General features: G+C 45.2%; 2 protein-coding genes across 32 annotated transcripts in view; one reads left to right on the top strand and one right to left on the bottom strand.

Annotated features, from left to right (window-relative positions):
• Nucleotides 1-13,921, top strand: part of PTK2 (protein tyrosine kinase 2) — a 132,728-nt gene extending 118,807 nt beyond the window's left edge. For 10 of the 31 annotated variants that reach the window (XM_062491974.1, XM_062491990.1, XM_062491937.1 and 7 more), the window contains 7 exons: nt 3,887-3,949; nt 6,857-6,896; nt 7,594-7,700; nt 9,967-9,975; nt 11,200-11,355; nt 11,818-11,898; nt 12,747-13,921. In XM_062491974.1, coding sequence (XP_062347958.1) covers nt 3,887-3,949; nt 6,857-6,896; nt 7,594-7,700; nt 9,967-9,975; nt 11,200-11,355; nt 11,818-11,898; nt 12,747-12,956 — 666 coding nt within the window. In that variant the 3' untranslated portion in view covers nt 12,957-13,921. The remainder of the gene's footprint in view (nt 1-3,886; nt 3,950-6,856; nt 6,897-7,593; nt 7,701-9,966; nt 9,976-11,199; nt 11,356-11,817; nt 11,899-12,746) is intronic. The other 21 variants (XM_062491946.1, XM_062491956.1, XM_062492130.1 and 18 more) reach the window with 5 other exon arrangements.
• Nucleotides 13,922-14,768: 847 nt separating this feature from the next.
• Nucleotides 14,769-16,076, bottom strand: RPLP1 (ribosomal protein lateral stalk subunit P1). Its single transcript, XM_062504194.1, has 4 exons — nt 15,890-16,076; nt 15,711-15,785; nt 15,488-15,605; nt 14,769-14,889 (listed from the first exon to the last, which is right to left on the bottom strand). The coding sequence occupies exons 1-4, from the start codon at nt 15,959-15,961 to the stop codon at nt 14,810-14,812; spliced, it is 345 nt and encodes a 114-aa protein (XP_062360178.1). The 5' UTR covers nt 15,962-16,076; the 3' UTR covers nt 14,769-14,809.
• Between the last annotated feature and the right edge of the window lie 1,301 nt (nt 16,077-17,377).

Raw genomic sequence — 17,377 nt, 5'->3', positions numbered from 1 at the left:
TTATTAGCAAGCAACCAGAAATACTGGAAATAAAGTGGATTATGTCCCGGTTTGTCAACATATACATCCTGTCTGAAAATTCCTCTTGACATTTCCAAAGATTCCAGATAGTAGGCTTGTTTATTTTAAAAAAAAATCCATTTAACTTTGAAGGACTTTGTTTTTCTGCAAGATTTCAATGGCATACAGTTCTTTCTCTCTGTGGTTTTTGGGAGGTCCAGAGCCATGGCAGGGACTGGAAAGATGGCAGGGTCTTCTTTGGGGCTGTGAAATGGTGTGCAAAGTGCAGAACAGGTTTGGTGTGAGGCTGATTTGTGACCTAGAGAATGTTGCATTAAACAGCTGAAGGATCTCAGTATTAAGAATTCAGCAATGCATTGCTGTCGTGGCAGCATGAGGGGCTCAAAGCTCTTGCATCTGCAGAAGTAGAATTGCTGCTGAATAATACTTCAAAATACAGTGGGAGTTTGATCATCAAAATCACCTTTACTGTAAAATAGTTTGCCTTCTGATATTTCCACATCTACACAGATGAATAAATCAGAAAATCATTTAGTCAAATGGGAGTTGTTAGAATTAATTCAAATCGGTAAATATATAATTGCGAGTTTTCTTGTCCCAATTACATATTTCTTTAGTCACTGGACACAAAAGTTGAACACTTTCCTTTTGTTCCGTGTGTTCCTGACTGCCCAGGTTTGATGGGGCAGAAAAGGATGTTTGTGGAAGTTGAAAGAAGTTCATGTCCTGCTGAAGGATTTTTTCCTTATTTCTAAGGTGCAGCTGTGCAGGTCACAGGGGTGCAGCTGCTCAGGGTCCCTCTGGTTTGCCATCGCCCCCTGGCATTTGGGATCTGCAGTTTAGGATCAGGTTCTTGGAGATGCCAAGGCAGCACCACTGCCCTCCACAGCCTTGTTTGTGTGGAGGTGGTCAGGAGGGCTTGGGATTTTTGTTGATAATGTGTGAAGCATTTGTCAAGTTAATTATCACTCTTTATCTTCTTTTTTTTTTTTTTTTTTTTTTTTTCCTGCTAGTCAGGATTAAAAGCTTGAGAGACATTATTTTGTGTTTGGACTCAAATGTTTATTAATTCTTACCTGTGTTACAGTGAGTTTTACAGCGCTTTTAGGTAATAAGCTAAAAATGGTGATTTTTTTTTGTTGTTGTTATAAGGTCTTTTAAGTCTTAACTGTCTAATTAAGAAATAACATTTAAAATTATTTCACTTTTAACTTAATAACTAATCACTTGTTACCTGTAAAATGGAATTTTTTATTTAATTACCAAAATACTACCTAGATCCATGAAGAAGGTGAAGAAGAAAAAAATAAACTTTTGCTTTAGAACTTCCATCTTGTTTTCTATATATTGCTATATTTTAAAACCTTAAATTCTAAATTTTCCACCATGTGATATTGCACACTTTTATTCAAACTGCACACTAGTGATCTTAGCTCTATTATTCAATTTTAGAAGCCTTTTTCATGGCCTCAGGCTAAAAGCAGTATTTTCTTGAGGGTCAGTGCCTGTCAGCACAGAAAGTCTAAAATTCTCAGTGTCCACAGTTCCAACAGTTAATAATCACCATTGGTGTGATATTTTATGAGTATTTGCAGCTTTTCTGTGCAGCAGTTCTGGGGCAGTGGATTGTGTGCTGTCCATGTATGGGGTGTCCTGGAGGGAACTCTGTGTGCTGCACTTGGCTGCTGATGGAGACTTGGGGAATGGAATTGTTGCTGTGATGTGGAGACTTTGGATGCTGGAAGGAGGGACCTTTTTAGCAAGACAAGGAGAGGAGATGGGTATTGTGTCTGCTAATTTAAATTTTCGCTTACATTACTAGGGAAAAAAATCCTGTTATTTGGACTGGTGTGTATTTTTCTGCTTCTGAGTCTTTTACAGTGCTCAATATTTCATTGTCTCTGGAGTCTGCTCTGGGGGATGTTTTCCAGATGGTCCAGGGGAAGGTGTCCCTGCCCATGGCAGGGGGTTGGAATGAGATGTTTTTTAAGGTCCATTCCAGACCACAGCATTCTGTGGTTTAAGGTGTATTTTTTGGAGTAATAAATTGCTATATGAGCACTAAAGACCCCTGTGATAAAATAGTCTTTGGTTATTTCCAAAGACTTTGGGCACTTCTCTGGCTAGAAATGAATGTGAAACGATGGCAAATTGTGAGCATTAGTGTAATAGAAATGTAGTTTGTCATATGCTTTATATGGATATTTAACAAGGATAGCTATTTGCTGTAGCTGGAAAATACAAAGAGCAGCAAGACTTCACCTGTCTAGTGAAGTTTCAGACATACTCATATCAAATGAGACTTTAATCAGAAGAAACTCCTTCATTGTAATAAGGAAATAAACTGGAGATGAGTGAGTGGTAGGTTTCATCTTGAAATTTGTCACAAATTCCTGGAAAAACATTAGGAGATCACTTTTGTCTGTTTCAGTTCTTGACATTTAAGATGGGGTTAAATACTTCTCTGTCTGATAAGATTTGTCTATTTTTAATCTGCAAGTTCTTTCAGGCAGTGACTGTCTCTGGCTGTGCCTCTCTTAAGTCTGCAGAAGACTGAATGAAAACCCCAAATGTAAGCCTTTCTGACAGACTGGCAGCACAACTGGACTATTTTTAATGACAGAAGATCAATATTAGTGTGTTCTTGCAGGTTTCTTCTGCCCTGCTGGTTTTTAGGGTCATTGAGTAGGATTTATGAATTGGAATTATTTTTTAATATTCTTAAAGGATGAAGGAATTTTAAATAACTTTAAACAAGAAAAGGATGTATTTGTCCCCTGAAATTAACCCTGGAAGAAGATGTAATGAGTTTAGTGGCACTGTGTTTTGTTCCACCTACATTTCTTTAAATAAAAAATGTTATTTTCGTGTTGTGTGTGACCATTTTATCCCTTGAGTTGTCAGTGACTCCTCATCCAGTCTGAGAGGAGAGAGCTAGATAAATCCTGTTTTTAAGTGCCAAAATTTGTGCACAAGAAGCACACTGTAATTTTGCTGAGCTTGTGTCTTCAGATCAGTGTTAACCTTGGCTTCATCCACTGTTCCTTTGTATCTCCATGTAATCAACGTTGTCCTTGAAGAACAAATATAACATACCTGGATTTGCTGGGGAGATAAGTGGGGTTTTCCTGTGCAGGGCCAGAAGTTGGATTTAGTGTTTTTTTGTGAGTTCCTTCTAACTTAGGATATTCTGTGAGAAAAATGACTGGTTTATTGGGGGTGGGGAGGGGGTCAAAATTGCTGTGGTTTTATTTTTGCTTTTAAAAACCACCAAGCCCTGGGTTCCTGTATTGTGCTTAAAACACATAAAACAGAAATTTGTTTGTTGCTTATTGGGGAGAAAAGGGCATCTGGATGGCTTTGTTGGCTGGCTGTATCCAAATGGAGTGTTTAGAGAGCTCCAGTAATTGGCCCCATTTGCTTGGAGAGGGAGCCAAGTACATGTAAGGCATCCTGGGGCAGGAAGTGGGAGCTAATGTGCAGCGTTTCTCATCCTGTGGTTGGAATTTTGCTGTTGGGAGGCAAGCTTCTTTTTTTTTCTTTTTTTTTTCCCTTTTTTTTTTTTTTTTTTCCTTTAAGGAAAAAAACTAACTTTTGCTGCCTTTGAGAAAAGTAAAGTGCAGGTTTTCCAGTGGTACTTTGGATATTTATTAGAGCATTTTTACTTGTGTGCTGGGGGCGGGTGGTGGAGGAGCAGCTGAGGCTCTGGTGGCGGCAGCGGGGGTGCAGGGATTGGAGTGAAATCACATCTGGATTTGTCAGTGTGCATTTTAGCAGGATTTTCCTGTCTTTACACTGCCTCTAAGCCAAGGGCAGATCGGTGGGTAAGCAGAGCACAGAGTGAATGGTTGGATTTTTGTTTCAGAAACCTGACATGCGGCTCTCCAGAGGCAGCATCGACCGGGAGGACGGAGGTCTCCAGGGCCCAGTAAGTGTGGAGGGATCTTTTCCTCTCCCAGCTCTTCCTCCAGTTTCCTGCTAGAACATGCTGTACACTGTCTTGGGTGTGGGAGATGATTTAAAGGTTTTGCTAAACGTTTCCACTGTTATTACATGGTGGTACAGTTTTCCAAGAGGCTCAGCTTCTGTGGGAACAGCAGCCACAGCAAAGTGGTTCATGCTGCAGTTTGGGGGATTTGGGGTTTGGTTTTTTGTTTGTTTGTTTGTTTGTTTGTTTTTCCTTTCCCTTGAAGCTCTTCTTGAAACAAATATTAAAATGTTTCCACAAATATGTTACAATAATTTCGAAGTGCCCGTATGCTGTAGAACTGGGCCTTTTATTTAAAAATGGGGATTGTTTTCTGCAAGTTCTGTCAACAGGAAGCAGGATTAAAGTAACTTTTGCAGTTGTTTAAATGTCTGAAGGGTTTTCTCACAAGGAATGTCAATGTTGCTGTTGTATTACCCAGAAATAACAATCTCTTTGGGGTAAATGGTCCACTATGAAACAAGTGGAATAAACCTCACAGCCGTTCCTTTATTCCCAGACAGCAGCTGCACCTCGGGTGTTCTTTCTTAGTGGCTTTGTCTAACTAAAACCATCTCTTCAATTGTTTAATTGCCATTGGAATCTCTGGATCATACTGTTGGAAAAGAGGGATTAGGCTAGGGACTGTTAGTGACACAGACCTGGTGCTTCATCCCTGTTTCTCCCCAGGGAAGTAGTGGATATTTTAAATTCACCCGCCTGTTTTCATATGGGATGCAACTGTAAACTCCTGCTTTAGCTTCAGCATTTCTTCACTTCTTAGAATTTAGGGATTCTTCTGCATTTGCAGCCAAGACAGAGTCATGAATGAGTGTATCAGTGACACACTGCAGCATGGTCTCTGGAGACATTTGTGTCTGGAAGCTCCTAAGGTTTTTTCCATGAAGCTGGACAAGACTACTAGTTACCATTAGGCCTTGGCTGTTGTTACATCTTTATATAAGAGCAAAAAAAGATCTGTTGCATTTTGTGCTGCTTGTGAAGATGCTTTGAGATGCCCAGGAGATTATCAGGTTATGTCACAGGTTACAGATTCCAAACTGTTTGCAGGGGAAGTCCTGTCTGCTTAGATGAGGTGGTCCAGTATCACACTCCATGTGAAAGAGTGTGAAAAAAACACTTCATGGGCATGGACAAAATAGGTTTTAAAAGAGACTCTTAATTCATGATAACTACATTTCTAGTCACAGAATTTGATCTTGTAGTTCTCAGTGGGGAATTGCGTAGTGAGAACATAACTCTGACTTCATTTGCAGTGGGAAATGCTTAATGCTGCTGTGAGTCAATTTGAGTTTCTGACTGAGAGGATGAGAAATTGGGCAGTGAAACAAATTAGAAGTTACCACCCACATGTTGGCAGTTCCTGTCTGATCACATTCTTTTGACCCATACTTTCAGTACGCAGTTTTGTGAAGTAAAAATGCAAGAATTGTTTTAGTGTAATTTCATTCTTCTGCCTCTCCCTTTCTCTCTTTATTTTCCCCTGGGGTTATCAGATTTGAAATATTTAGGTTAAAAGCACAACTCAAAGGTAATGACATGACTGTCTCCACTGTCCTCTGTTTGTGAGGTGACCAACCTCATAGAGCAACAGACCAGTGTAATTTCTGTGACGTTTTTTTTTAAAACCCTTTTTGTGGTGCTGTCCAGCTGAAACTGTGGTCAAGCTTTGTCAGCACAAATTCTCTCCTTGCAGTGGCAAACAGCATCTCTGTAGGGATGCCACCTGTTCCTGTTTCCAAAGTCTGTACACTTTTGTCCACCTAAGTTCTAGAAGATGCCTGCTGTGCCCGGCCCTTTCTGCCCTGCTTGCTTGATTTCCAGCACTCTGGAATTGCCTGCCTCTGTGCTCTCAAAAGATTGCTCTTAAAAAGGACCTGACATCCATGGACTCCAATTCCTCCAAAAGGAGATTCCCAGGGGACCTCACTATTTCCTGGAAAGTACCCAAAGTCCTCTCTCTCCATATCCAAGGTTTTGCTGGAATTTTTTCTCCTACCTCCAGCAGTTTGGAACTCAACTCCTTTGAGGTCACCATGACTGAGGCAGCCACTGCTCACCACTTGGCCCACGAGTGCCTCTCTGTTTGCAAACAACAATTTCAGGAATCACCTTTCCCAGTCAGATTCCTTAATACCTGCACCAAAAAGTTATTTTCACAGAAATTTCTTAGACCTGTTTGTGTCCACTGTATGATATTCCTAGTTGAATTTTGGGAAATTAAAATCACCCCTAAGGGCCAGGGCAGTTGATGCTGAGATATTCCTTAATACTGTGTTTAATACACTTGTGCTGCTCACAGTGGTGATGAGGTTTGTATGAGGGATGTATGAATGCAATTACCAGGGAAAGTCACTTTATAATGTGTTACTAAATTCTTCCAAGTGGATAAGCAAATGGGCCTTGACTAAGAGCTTTGCAACAAAACCAAAAAGCAAACCAGCTTAGAAGTGTGTTCCCATTACAGAACCATTCAGCAGGAAGTTCTGGAATCTCTTTGTTGTATTGCCATTTCTCCTTCACCACCATGACCTGTACAGTTGGATTTGTGGACACAGACTGAAAATGCCTGTGACTCTCCCACCAGCTCTGAATAATCAGGAGGGATGAACTGGAATGTAGAGGCCAGGGCTGTTGTCAGCAGCAGAATACAAAATACATGCAAATTCTTTTATTGCTCTGTAAGTAATAGACCTATAGTGAGGGAGTGATGATGGCGCATTGGGATGTATTTTTAACTGGTGGGAAATGTGCTGACAGCTGGCTGCTCTTGGTGTTTGAGATTGAGATAGTGCTGATGAAAGCTGGAAGCGATGCACTAACTACTTCATATTTTTATTTTTATAGGCTGGTAACCAGCACATATATCAGCCTGTGGGAAAACCAGGTAAGTAATAAATACAGATACTGACATCTTGAGTACTTGATTACAAGTCTTGCAGCAGCAGTAGTGAACAAAAGTTCATGGCAATATTTCCATACAGGGTGGATTCAGTTCCGGGTTGTGCACATCAATGTTTGTGTGCCGTGTGTTCAGAATCCCCATGCAGGCCCCAGACATGCAGTCAGCAAAGCCAAGGAAGTGTTTAGATCAACAATCGGGAAATGTCTAGAGGAAGCTGAGTCACAATGGGAATTCACCTAAGAGTGGAGTTCAGACATGTCAAACAGCAGTAGACACCTAAAATTTGGTTTCTTGGTCTCAAAAGTGAATCACACCCAGGATTGCTGCTGGGAAGAAGTTAAGTTTCCCAGACACACACACACACACACACACACACACACACACACAGCATGTTGGCACTCACCTGTGGTACCAGGGGTGACACCCTCTCAGGGCTGGGGTAGCTGTGCCGTGAGCAGTAGCAGTTATCCCACAAAAGCAGTTTCAAATATTTTACTAGAACAACCCAGTTCTCATAAAGTGCAGCTCCCACAAACATTGGATTTACTGCAGGACGCCCAAAGATGTCCATTTCTGGCAGAGGAGAGCACGTGCAGCCTGTGCAGTGCTGGCAGAGCAGAAGGGTACAGGTACATCTGACACATTGGTGCTCTAAAAACACAAATATTTTGTTGGGCAGATCATGCAGCTCCGCCAAAGAAGCCTCCACGCCCTGGAGCCCCTGGGCACCTGGGCAGCCTTGCCAGCCTCAACAGCCCCGTGGACAGCTACAACGAGGGTGTGAAGGTAGGTGAAACACCCCCAGCAATGGAACATTACCAGGAACACATGAAATACCCCCCAGCAAATCAAACATGTGCGCTCTGAGGTAGTTTGGTGTTCTTGAAGTAGAGAACATGGAAAGCAAAAGTGACCAGACTTCATGAGTAAATAATGTCATGGGGAAAACACACCCTGGCAGCTCTCCAGGGAAGTGGGGAGAGAACTCATGTTCTCCCTGGCTGTCAATTTAGTGTGCTCCTCAGATACAAACTGCCCAGGTCAGCTTATTTCTAGAAGAGTACATGAGGTGTCCCAAATGGACCCAGCTCCCTGTAGAGCAGGATGGAGCATGCCCAGGGATCCCAGTTACCTGGATGGCACCAAAGTCTCCTGTCCTTGGTCACAGGGAGGTGAGACCTGTCCTGCAGTGTTCAAAAAGCTCTTGCTGCAGCACCAGGGCTCCTCAAACCCTGCCAGCTCTGGGGAACAAGGAAAGAGGGGAAGTGGGCTGTCTGACTCGGGAGTGAGGTGCTTCCTGATGTGCTGTTTCATTTCCCATAAATAACAGTAAAGCCAAAACTGAAACATGACAGTGGTTTTGTAGCAGGGGTGCTGCTGCAGGGTGCTGTGTCCTGCCCCTGCTGCCGTTGGTGTCCACAAAACTGCTCCTGAGGATGTCAGGCACTCCCAAAATCATCCCTTTGTGTGCTGTTCCCTGCCTGTGGGACTATGCCACCTTTATGATCTCCAGGAAACAGCCCTGCCAAGCCTGTAGTAAAGAGAAGGAATCCATGGTGTGGTGGCCACAGCAGTTGGGATGAGTGACCCTTATTTTAGGTGATTTGAGGAGACACAGAAAAAGCCCAGTTTATCTGAACATGAAATTCTGAACCTGCCATCACAGCAGTGTGTTCAGCACAACTTGATCCCAGCCACTGCCAGCCTGTCTCACTCCTGCTCTGTTCTGGGATTATTGGAATGTTTAAGAATCAGTGTAAATAGCCAGCAGTGGTGAATTTGAGCAGGATTATTTATTATAAACTGATGGCAGTGCTTTACAAGCTGCCAAGCCTCAGAAAACTTCAAAAAGCAGTAACAGATGTGTTACTAAACTCGACTCTCTAAAATTTCCCTTCTAAATGCTGATGCTGGAACATGAAATAATGTTTTTGAAATACATCCTTCTGACAACAAACAAACCTGAGCAGTCAGAGACATCGTAATGACAAATGAACAGGATTTGTGTACTAAATAGCTCTTTGAGTAGGAAAGAAGGGCTGATTTTGGGGTTTTTTTTTCTGTCAAAAGTTTCTTGAAATTGGATTGTTACATGCCCCTTGAAGAAAACAGTCCATTACTTTTTGGCATAGCTTTGTTTAGGCTGCAGTCCTAAACTGAGTATGGTTCTGGGGTTCATTTCAAGCTCCCTTTTGTATACACACAGTTCAGACTCTGTTTTCAGGGATAGCACAGATGAAGAGGATTGGAATTGCCTTCCCTCAGGAACCTTCAGGGCAGGCTCCAGGGAGCTCCTAGGTGAGGTAGAGTCAGTTCCACAAAGAACAGGACTTCTGCAGAGTAGTAGTGTTGATATTGGGGATAAACAAAGAGAAACCACATGCTAAGAAAGACAGTATCCATAGTCTTGAGAGGTTAGGGCTTGGAGTTCCAAGGGTTGGGTATCATCTGGAATGACTTCTTGGTAGTTCCTAACCATGGCTGTGATGAGTTCTTGTGAACAAGTCCTGCGCAGTTAAATGACCATGTGTTTCCCATGATGACTTACCTAAACAAAAAGTTTCAGAAAGACACAAAATTTTCTTACATGCAAAACATGTAACATGTAACAACAAAACAACACTCCTGGACTGTTTGTGCAGAGGGACCAGCAGTGTTCCCAGGACAGGTGTTTTCCCAGGCCCTCTGCTCCACTCAACGCTCTGCTGCTTGCCAGACTGGCTTGCTCCTGTCCAGCTTTGCATGATCTCCTGCCCGTGTGTTTAGTCAGGAGGAAGCATGGGATGCATGGCAAACCCTTCCACTGCCCACAGGGGTGCACAGCAGTTGTTCTGTCACACAGGACCCAGAGCTAACAAGAGTGGCTGCCAGTTCTGGTGAGGAGGCGTTTTCGTTGCAGGCTTTTTAACTGGTCTCTGATTGCTACACGTGTTTTGGGTTTGTTTGGTTTTATTTCTTTTTTTCCTGCTGAGTTTTATTAATATTGTTTTTCTTTTTTTCCCTTCTTTTGGTAAATTTCTTTAACCTCCCCCCACATTCTGCTCAACCATAGCCATGGAGGGTAAGCAGTGCGTGAGCGTGTGTGTACGTGCCCTATTCCAAAATGTCTTTGCATGTGACTTTGCCAGATGACTGTTTTTAACTTCTTGATTGCTGAAACTGATTAAAATCACAGCCTTTCCCTGCTGATTGAGGCAATTACAGTGTTCTTTTTTCCTAAGGTATTTTCTGATCAATGCACTAGACTGAATGTCTGTAATAGCCGTTGGTACCCACTTAATTAAATGCTACAAAATGGAATCACCATGTGCTGAATCCTGCACTCCTTCCTTAGAGAAAGTCTCATCCAAGCATTCCATGGTTTCCTCAGGGCAATGTTATCCAGGGCTTGCAGTGAAACATTTCTGGAGCTGGGTCCAGTTCTGAGAGTCAGCAGTAACCCTGTGTAGGGAGCTGAAGTGCCATGAACCATCTCAGATCCAGGAGGAAATCAGGAATTTTTAACTTTCTGCTCACATTGAGTTTTTGCGTGGGCATCCCATAGTAAGGGAATAGCAGCAGGAAACTGGGATGCTTGGTAGTTTTACAGTTCTGAGATACTGAGGACCTTACAAAGGAAGTTTGCAAAGTTTCTTTCATTTCAGATCTGGGATTACTTCTATCTGTTTTGGAATTAACTCCAGACTCGTTGGAAGTCTTACTTGAATAAAGACCACAGAATTTTTAACTTACTAGTTTTTTTCTGATCTCTGGAAATCAACTCTAAAAGCATTCCATATTTCCCACTTGTACTGGTGACACCATTTTTGTTAACCTGCTGTAGATTTTCACTAACGAAATAATAATGTCATAGAATCATGGAATAGTTGGCTTGGAAGGGTTCTCAAGGATGATCTCATTCCATTTCTCTCTTTAATATGTCAGTATGTTAACTGTGTGCTCTGACGTTATTTTGGAGCACAAAAAGCCCTTCTGGAATGAGGGACTTGATACCTGAGACACGTTAAGTATCAGTGTTCTCATTATTCCCTCAAATTATTCCCTTCTCTGTTGAGAGTGTTGCACTGGAAGCTCTTCAGGGAAACCCTGGTAGAAGTTGCCCAGTGTCATTTCAGGGATCAGGTTCAGTCAGGAGAACTAAAAGAAACTTCTTCAGCCCCCGGAGCGGAGCCAGCTCAGGGCAGCAGGGTTGGGAGCGCGGGGAGCCGGAGCCCTTGCCAGCCGGGAAGGGACTGAGCCCCATCTGCTGGGGACAGGAGATCCAGCAGCCCCTCTCTGCTTGCAGATCCAGCCGCAGGAGATCAGCCCCCCTCCCACGGCCAACCTGGACCGCTCCAATGACAAGGTGTACGAGAACGTCACCGGGCTGGTGAAGGCTGTGATAGAAATGTCCAGTAAAATCCAGCCGGCTCCGCCCGAGGAGTACGTGCCCATGGTGAAGGTATGGGGACAATGCCCAAAGTCAGGGTTTATTTCTTCCCTGAATCAGGTCTTCAAGTGGTGTAGGAAAAAATGTCTGGAAAGCTGGAAGTAGAAAAGATTTTTATGCTCATGGGGTGGGTGACTTGTGGTCAGAGACCAGAGCTTTGGCTTCCATGCCCAGTATTTTGGACAGCATTGCTTCATGCTCAGTTTGCCTATCCTTATCCAGGGTGCTGAGTAGCGGGCTGTCTTCTCCACATTTTTACGTTTTATGAGTAAAACTTATTAACCCTTTGGCATTTTGTTTTGATGGTGATACATAAAATTGCAGGTGGGATTTTAAAGTGCCTTACACATGTTCCAGCTCTCTTCTTAGCCAGATGAGCAAATAAATGTATCCACTGCCTCTTGAATTCCTAAAACTCTCTCATCCATTTCTTCCAAGTCTTTAAAGTTTCTTTCTTTAATATTTTTTTCTTAGGAGGTTGGTTTGGCACTAAGAACTTTATTGGCAACAGTAGATGAGACCCTCCCAGTGCTCCCTGCAAGCACCCACAGAGAGGTATGTGGAGCTCTGCTTACCTGGTGCTCAGCCACTGCCTTCCCAGTCAGCCTCAGCCTGCTGGGACAGGTTTTTGTGCTCCTTTCTTGGCACAGGCACACCTTTTGGTTCCCTGAGCAGTCTGACCTGGGTTATAATTCTGCATTAAATGAATTTTATTAAAATTGCTGCACAGACTTAGGCTTGGTATTAGTGAGGATTCTTAAGTTGAATATAGGTGTCGTCCATAGGAAGGTGACATAAACCCCAAATCATCTGGGGGTTAATTCTTAATTTCATCTGCAGATATCACCTGTCATTCACTTGCACGCCAAGTCGTTAAACAGGTAATTGAGCAGAGCTTTGTGCAGCTGGAAAGTTGTCTGTGATTCTGGATGAGGAGTGACTGAGAGCTTTCAGTGAAGTGCATCATGAAAACAGTTTTCCTCCAAAACCTTGAATAAGTGTGACACTGAGAAAACCAGAGAATGGTTCTGTAAATGCCAGCTCAGGGGTTCATTCTGACTTAACTGTGTGCTGAAGCAACATCTATCTACCTTGTTTCATTTTTAGAGCTAATTCTGTGCTTTAGAGCTGCTTCAGTAATAAAGAGTGATGCTAATAAGGACCTAAAAACCTATAGCAAGCTGTTACTGCCAAGTTGTGGTTTAAAATCCACTACTTGGGTCTTGGTACTGTTTACCAGTGGGTGGCTCAGCAGGTGCTAAATTCCATCTGCTGCTCCACGTGGTGCCCTCAGAAACAGCCCAGCCTCAGTCAGGAGTCGGGCAGGAGTTGCGGCTCTGTGTAGTGGCTGTGAGTGCAGTGTTTCAAACACCCCCAGGGCTGACGGGGTTGTCTCCTTGCAGATCGAGATGGCACAGAAGCTGCTGAACTCAGACCTGGCCGAGCTCATCAACAAGATGAAGCTGGCTCAGCAGTATGTCATGACCAGCCTGCAGCAGGAGTACAAGAAGCAAATGCTGACGGCTGCTCACGCCCTGGCTGTGGATGCCAAAAACCTGCTGGATGTTATCGATCAAGCCAGACTGAAAATCAGCCAGTCCAGACCACACTAAGCACTGAGGGAAGAGTGTCATCAGCCTTGGAATTCTGCTTGCGACTGGATGTTCCTTCACCTTCCACCAGCAGTGAGGAGTAACCCAGTGCAGTCCTGGCCTTCAGCAGACCTGACCGCCCACTGCTGGTTCTCTCATTGCAACAGTTTAACCAAGTCTTAGTGGTAGAGCCCAGCCGGGCTGGGGTTCAGAACGTGGCAGTATCAGCAGATGAGGTTTGTACAGAGCCCTGGGACACAGGGCAGGTCACACCATCGCACGGGACACGCTTCGCACTGGGCTGCCACCGGCTCACGCTCTCGGAGCCAAAACTGTTGGAGCAGCAGATGGGAGAAAGATATTGTGAAGAATTCGGGGAAACCTCAGGGCTGAGAATTCTTGCCCACAGTATATGAACTATCCAGACTGGAATTTTTTTTATTAGAACACTTACGTCGCAATATGCTAATCATGATTTACAGAGAAAGAATAAAAAGCTATATTTTCAAGACTTCAGTCATTTCAAGACAAACTAAAGCCCTCTCCATCTTCCTGCCTTTTACTTTTACGTGACTGTGTGAAGCATTTGTTTGGAACTAGCTGTAGGACACAACTGAACACTCGTCTTTTTCACCAGGATAATGTGCCAGTTCTTTTGTAGCAATGTTGTTTTCATTGGAAGTGAAAATGCTGCTTTGTACCAGAGCAGTTCAGAGCTGCATTTAGAGGTCTGTAACCATTCATGTCGCCCATTTTTATATAATTTATAAAGACAGATTAAAGCCATGATGACTATTTTAAACCCAGTGTAGTTAACTAATCCATCCTTTTGTCTATCTTGCCTGGGAGGAGTTGCAGTAGAGCAATGTAATTAGATTTTCCTTGGTTCTCCAGTTATGCCATCGGTTCTGTTAAAATAAAAACCACACTCCCTTTTGCTGTTGAGGGATATAAATTATTCTCAGGAAGAATATAATGAACTGTACAGTTACTTTGACCTATTAAAAAGGTGTTACCAGTGAAACTCTTGACTATTATTATTTCATGTGTGTACACTGCAGAAAAATTCTTCCCTGGGCACCTGTGTCATTTTTAAATGAGTTGATAATACAAATACCTACCTAGAAGTACAGAAGGTGGGATGGTGCAGAGTGCATCAGTATTTGGTGTAGATATGGAACAACCCCCCTCCACACCCTCCAGGCACTCTTCTTACACACCTGGAATTCTGTAATGCCTCAAATGCTATGGAATACCCGTTTCAAAAACTGCCCTTATCTTGTTCAACTGCTCTGGGAAAATCGTGTTCAAGAGCTCTTTGTAAAATTCATGCCTTTTTAAGGAGCTGCTTTCCAGTGCAATGATACGTGACTTCCCACACCCAGCTTTCTGGCCAGGCAGATGCATTCTATACCTTAACACAACCTCAGCTCTTCACCTGAGAATTGCAGCCTTTCCCCCCACCCACCCAGTGAAGTCTCTGGCCTTGCTGTGCCACAGGAGCTGCACTGCTGCTGTAAGCAAAGGTGCCATAACACAACTTGCTGCAGCACCAGCCCACCCTCAGCCCTTTTGCTGCATCCTGCAGCTCCAGGCTGTCAGTCCACCCCATGCTCACTGGGATTTTGTTCCCCACCCTGGCCAGAGGCTGTGGGTGCCTTTAGAAGGCTTGAAGTGTTCTTGTGAAACACCAAACAAGAGGAAAAATCAAAAAAGAGAGGAGAAATCGTCAAGCCGCAGCTGAACCCTCCTGACAGCAGTTTCAGGAGCTGGAGGTAATCTGGCCATCCTCTGCCCTCTGCCATTCACCAACATCCACCTGAGACACACAAGAACAAGCAGATGTTTTTTATTACAGGCTGGTACAAAACTAATTAGTCAAAAAGACCAAAGCCCATGTCATCATCAGATTCCTCTGATTCTTCCTTCTTTTCCTCTTCTTTCTTCTCTTCAGCTAGGAAAAAAAAAAGTAGAGGATTTATTTTCCATTTTTCAGCTCATTCTATATCACATGTCACAAAAGGTGTCACAAGCAACGACTAACATCAAGCATGAAGACCTGAGCAGTCCTAACAGCCTAAGCCAGAAGCCCACAAATAGTGTTTACACTATCAGCAAAGTGATTTTGTGCCCTCAGAATTCATTTCTATCAAAGCTGAAGAAGTTCAGGAGAGGCTGATGCTCTGTATGATCCTGATGACATACAGGAAGAGCAATCTTAATTCTGAGAGAGCACTAATAGTGCACTGATTTCATATGCAACGCCAGCCTTTCTCAAGGGGAGGGTGTGCTCTGCTCGAGAACGCTCACACACATACTGCATGGCAGAAGCCACAAGGAAACAGCTTCTGTAACTGGTGCTTGCAAAGCTGTGGCTGCCCCATCCCTACAAGTGTTGGACGGGGCTCTCAACAGCCTGGTCTAGAGGACGGTTTCCCTGCCTACGGGAGGGGGAAAGAAAGAGATGACCTTTAAGACCTCCCAACTCAATCCATCCCACGGATCCACAGATCCACGTTCCCGAGCCTCAGGCAGACACGGCCGCCACTTACCGGGGGCGGCCCCGCCGGCGGGCGCGGCTCCACCCGCGGGAGCGGCGGCAGCCGGAGCCCCTCCACCGCCCGCTCCCACGTTACAGATCAGGCTCCCGATGTCGATGTTCGCCAGCGCCTACGGAGAACGAGAAGCGGCAGCGGAGCCTCGTTAACACGGGCGGGAGCTGAGGGGGGAGCTCCACACGCCCTCCCTGCCCGGCCCGCGGCCCCTCTCGCCCACCTTGGCGAACAGCCCCGGCCAGAAAGGCTCCACGTTCACTCCGGCTGCCTTGATGAGCGCGTTGATCTTGTCCTCCTGCAACAAGACAGCGGCGCTCAGAGCCCGCCCGGCCCGGCCCGGCGCGGCCCCTCAGGCGGCCATGCCGCGCGGCCGCCGCCATCTTGTGCGGCCGCACTCACCGTCACGGTGACCTCGTCGTCGTGCAGGATGAGGGCGGAGTAGATGCAGGCGAGCTCGGAGACGGAGGCCATGGCGGGGCGCGGTGCTGGTCGCCGGGTGGTTCGGCCTTAGCTTCGTACGAAGGACTCAGCACCTTGGGCCGCCGCAGAGCGAAAGGGGGAGGGCGCGGCGGCGCGGATTTATAATGGCAGCGTACGCGACGTCACCCCGTGACGTCACCCCGTGACCCGCCGCGCATGGCAGGTCCGCGCGCGCTCTCCTTTCTCCTTGCTCCCCCTCCCTCACCGCCCCTCAGGAAACGAACAGCTCATCCCTGCAGGCCCAGAGCGGAACCGAGCACCGCGTCCAGCCGCTCCCCCAGCACTGCCGGACCCACCCGTGCCGCCAAGTGCCACATCCCCACGGCTTTTCTATCCCTTCAGGGATGCGGACTCCGCTGCCCAGGGCAGCCCTTCCAGGACTGGAAAACTGGCGAGGCAATTTTCCCGGGATCCGAACTAAACATCCCGGCACAGCTTCACGGACACGAGCCCTCCTCCCCCACAACTGTTTCAGGTCTCACTGCCTCGCTAAAACACTCAGTTTTCTGTATGTAATAAAATGGGAAGAAAGGGTGCAGAACAAACCCTTGGTACAGAACTGTGTACCCTAATTTTTTCCACCTGAACATGAGCAAGAACTTCTTTCCTGTGCGGTGACCGAGCACTGAACAGATTGCCCAGAGAGGGAGTGAAGTCTCCTTCACTGGAGATACTCCAGCACTGTGGACACAATCCTGTACCTGTGCCCTGGGATGGCCCTGCTGGAGCAGGGAGGTGGCACCGGGGACCCCAACCTGCTCCCTTCCAACCTCACCTGTTCTGTGGTTCTGGGATTCTGTGGTTCTGATGAGCCTGAGCAAACTCCAGAGTTTTGCTCCAAAGGCAAAGGGCTGTGGAAAAAAAATGTTCTCTGTTTTGTTTGTGGTTGGTTTTTTTTTTGGTGTTTTTTTGATTTTTTTTTTTTTTTTTTTTTTGTCTTCTTGAGAGATGTCCATTTGATGACCCTCACCTCAGTGGCTGGGCAGATCTTGGAACAGATTTCCTAGAAGCTGTGCTAAGGCGCTCCTGCAGGACAGGGAGGTGATTTGGGACAGCCACAGCTCCATCAAGGTCAAATCCTCCTTGATCAACCAAGGGGCCTTCTATGATGGAGGGACCACATGGAGTGGAAAAGGGAAGGGCTACGAATGTCACCTGTCTGGGCTTCTATAAAGCCTTTAACACAATCCCACCTAACATCCTTCTGTGTAATTGGAGAGAGATGGATTTTATGGATGGACTGTTTGGTGGATAAGGAGTTGGCTGGATGGTCACATGCACAGTGTAGTGATTGACTCAATGTCCAGATGTAGATCAGTGCTGTGCCCCTCAGGTCTGTTCGGCACCATTATGATTTAAACTCTTCATCAAAGACATGAGCAGGGAGATCGGGGGCACCCTCAGCAG

This window comes from Cinclus cinclus, chromosome 1 (genome assembly GCF_963662255.1).
Source record: "Cinclus cinclus chromosome 1, bCinCin1.1, whole genome shotgun sequence".
Lineage (NCBI taxonomy): Eukaryota > Metazoa > Chordata > Aves > Passeriformes > Cinclidae > Cinclus > Cinclus cinclus.
This window is presented reverse-complemented; position numbering and strand designations above follow the sequence as displayed.

Coding starts and splice junctions, on each gene's coding strand:
- RPLP1 (XM_062504194.1), bottom strand. CDS start 15,961: ATGGCCTCCGTCTCCGAGCTCGCCTGCATCTACTCCGCCCTCATCCTG. Junction 15,786..15,889: donor ACGACGAGGTCACCGTGACG/GTGAGTGCGGCC, acceptor GTCTTGTTGCAG/GAGGACAAGATCAACGCGCT. Junction 14,890..15,487: donor CGCCGGCGGGGCCGCCCCCG/GTAAGTGGCGGC, acceptor TTTTTTTCCTAG/CTGAAGAGAAGAAAGAAGAG.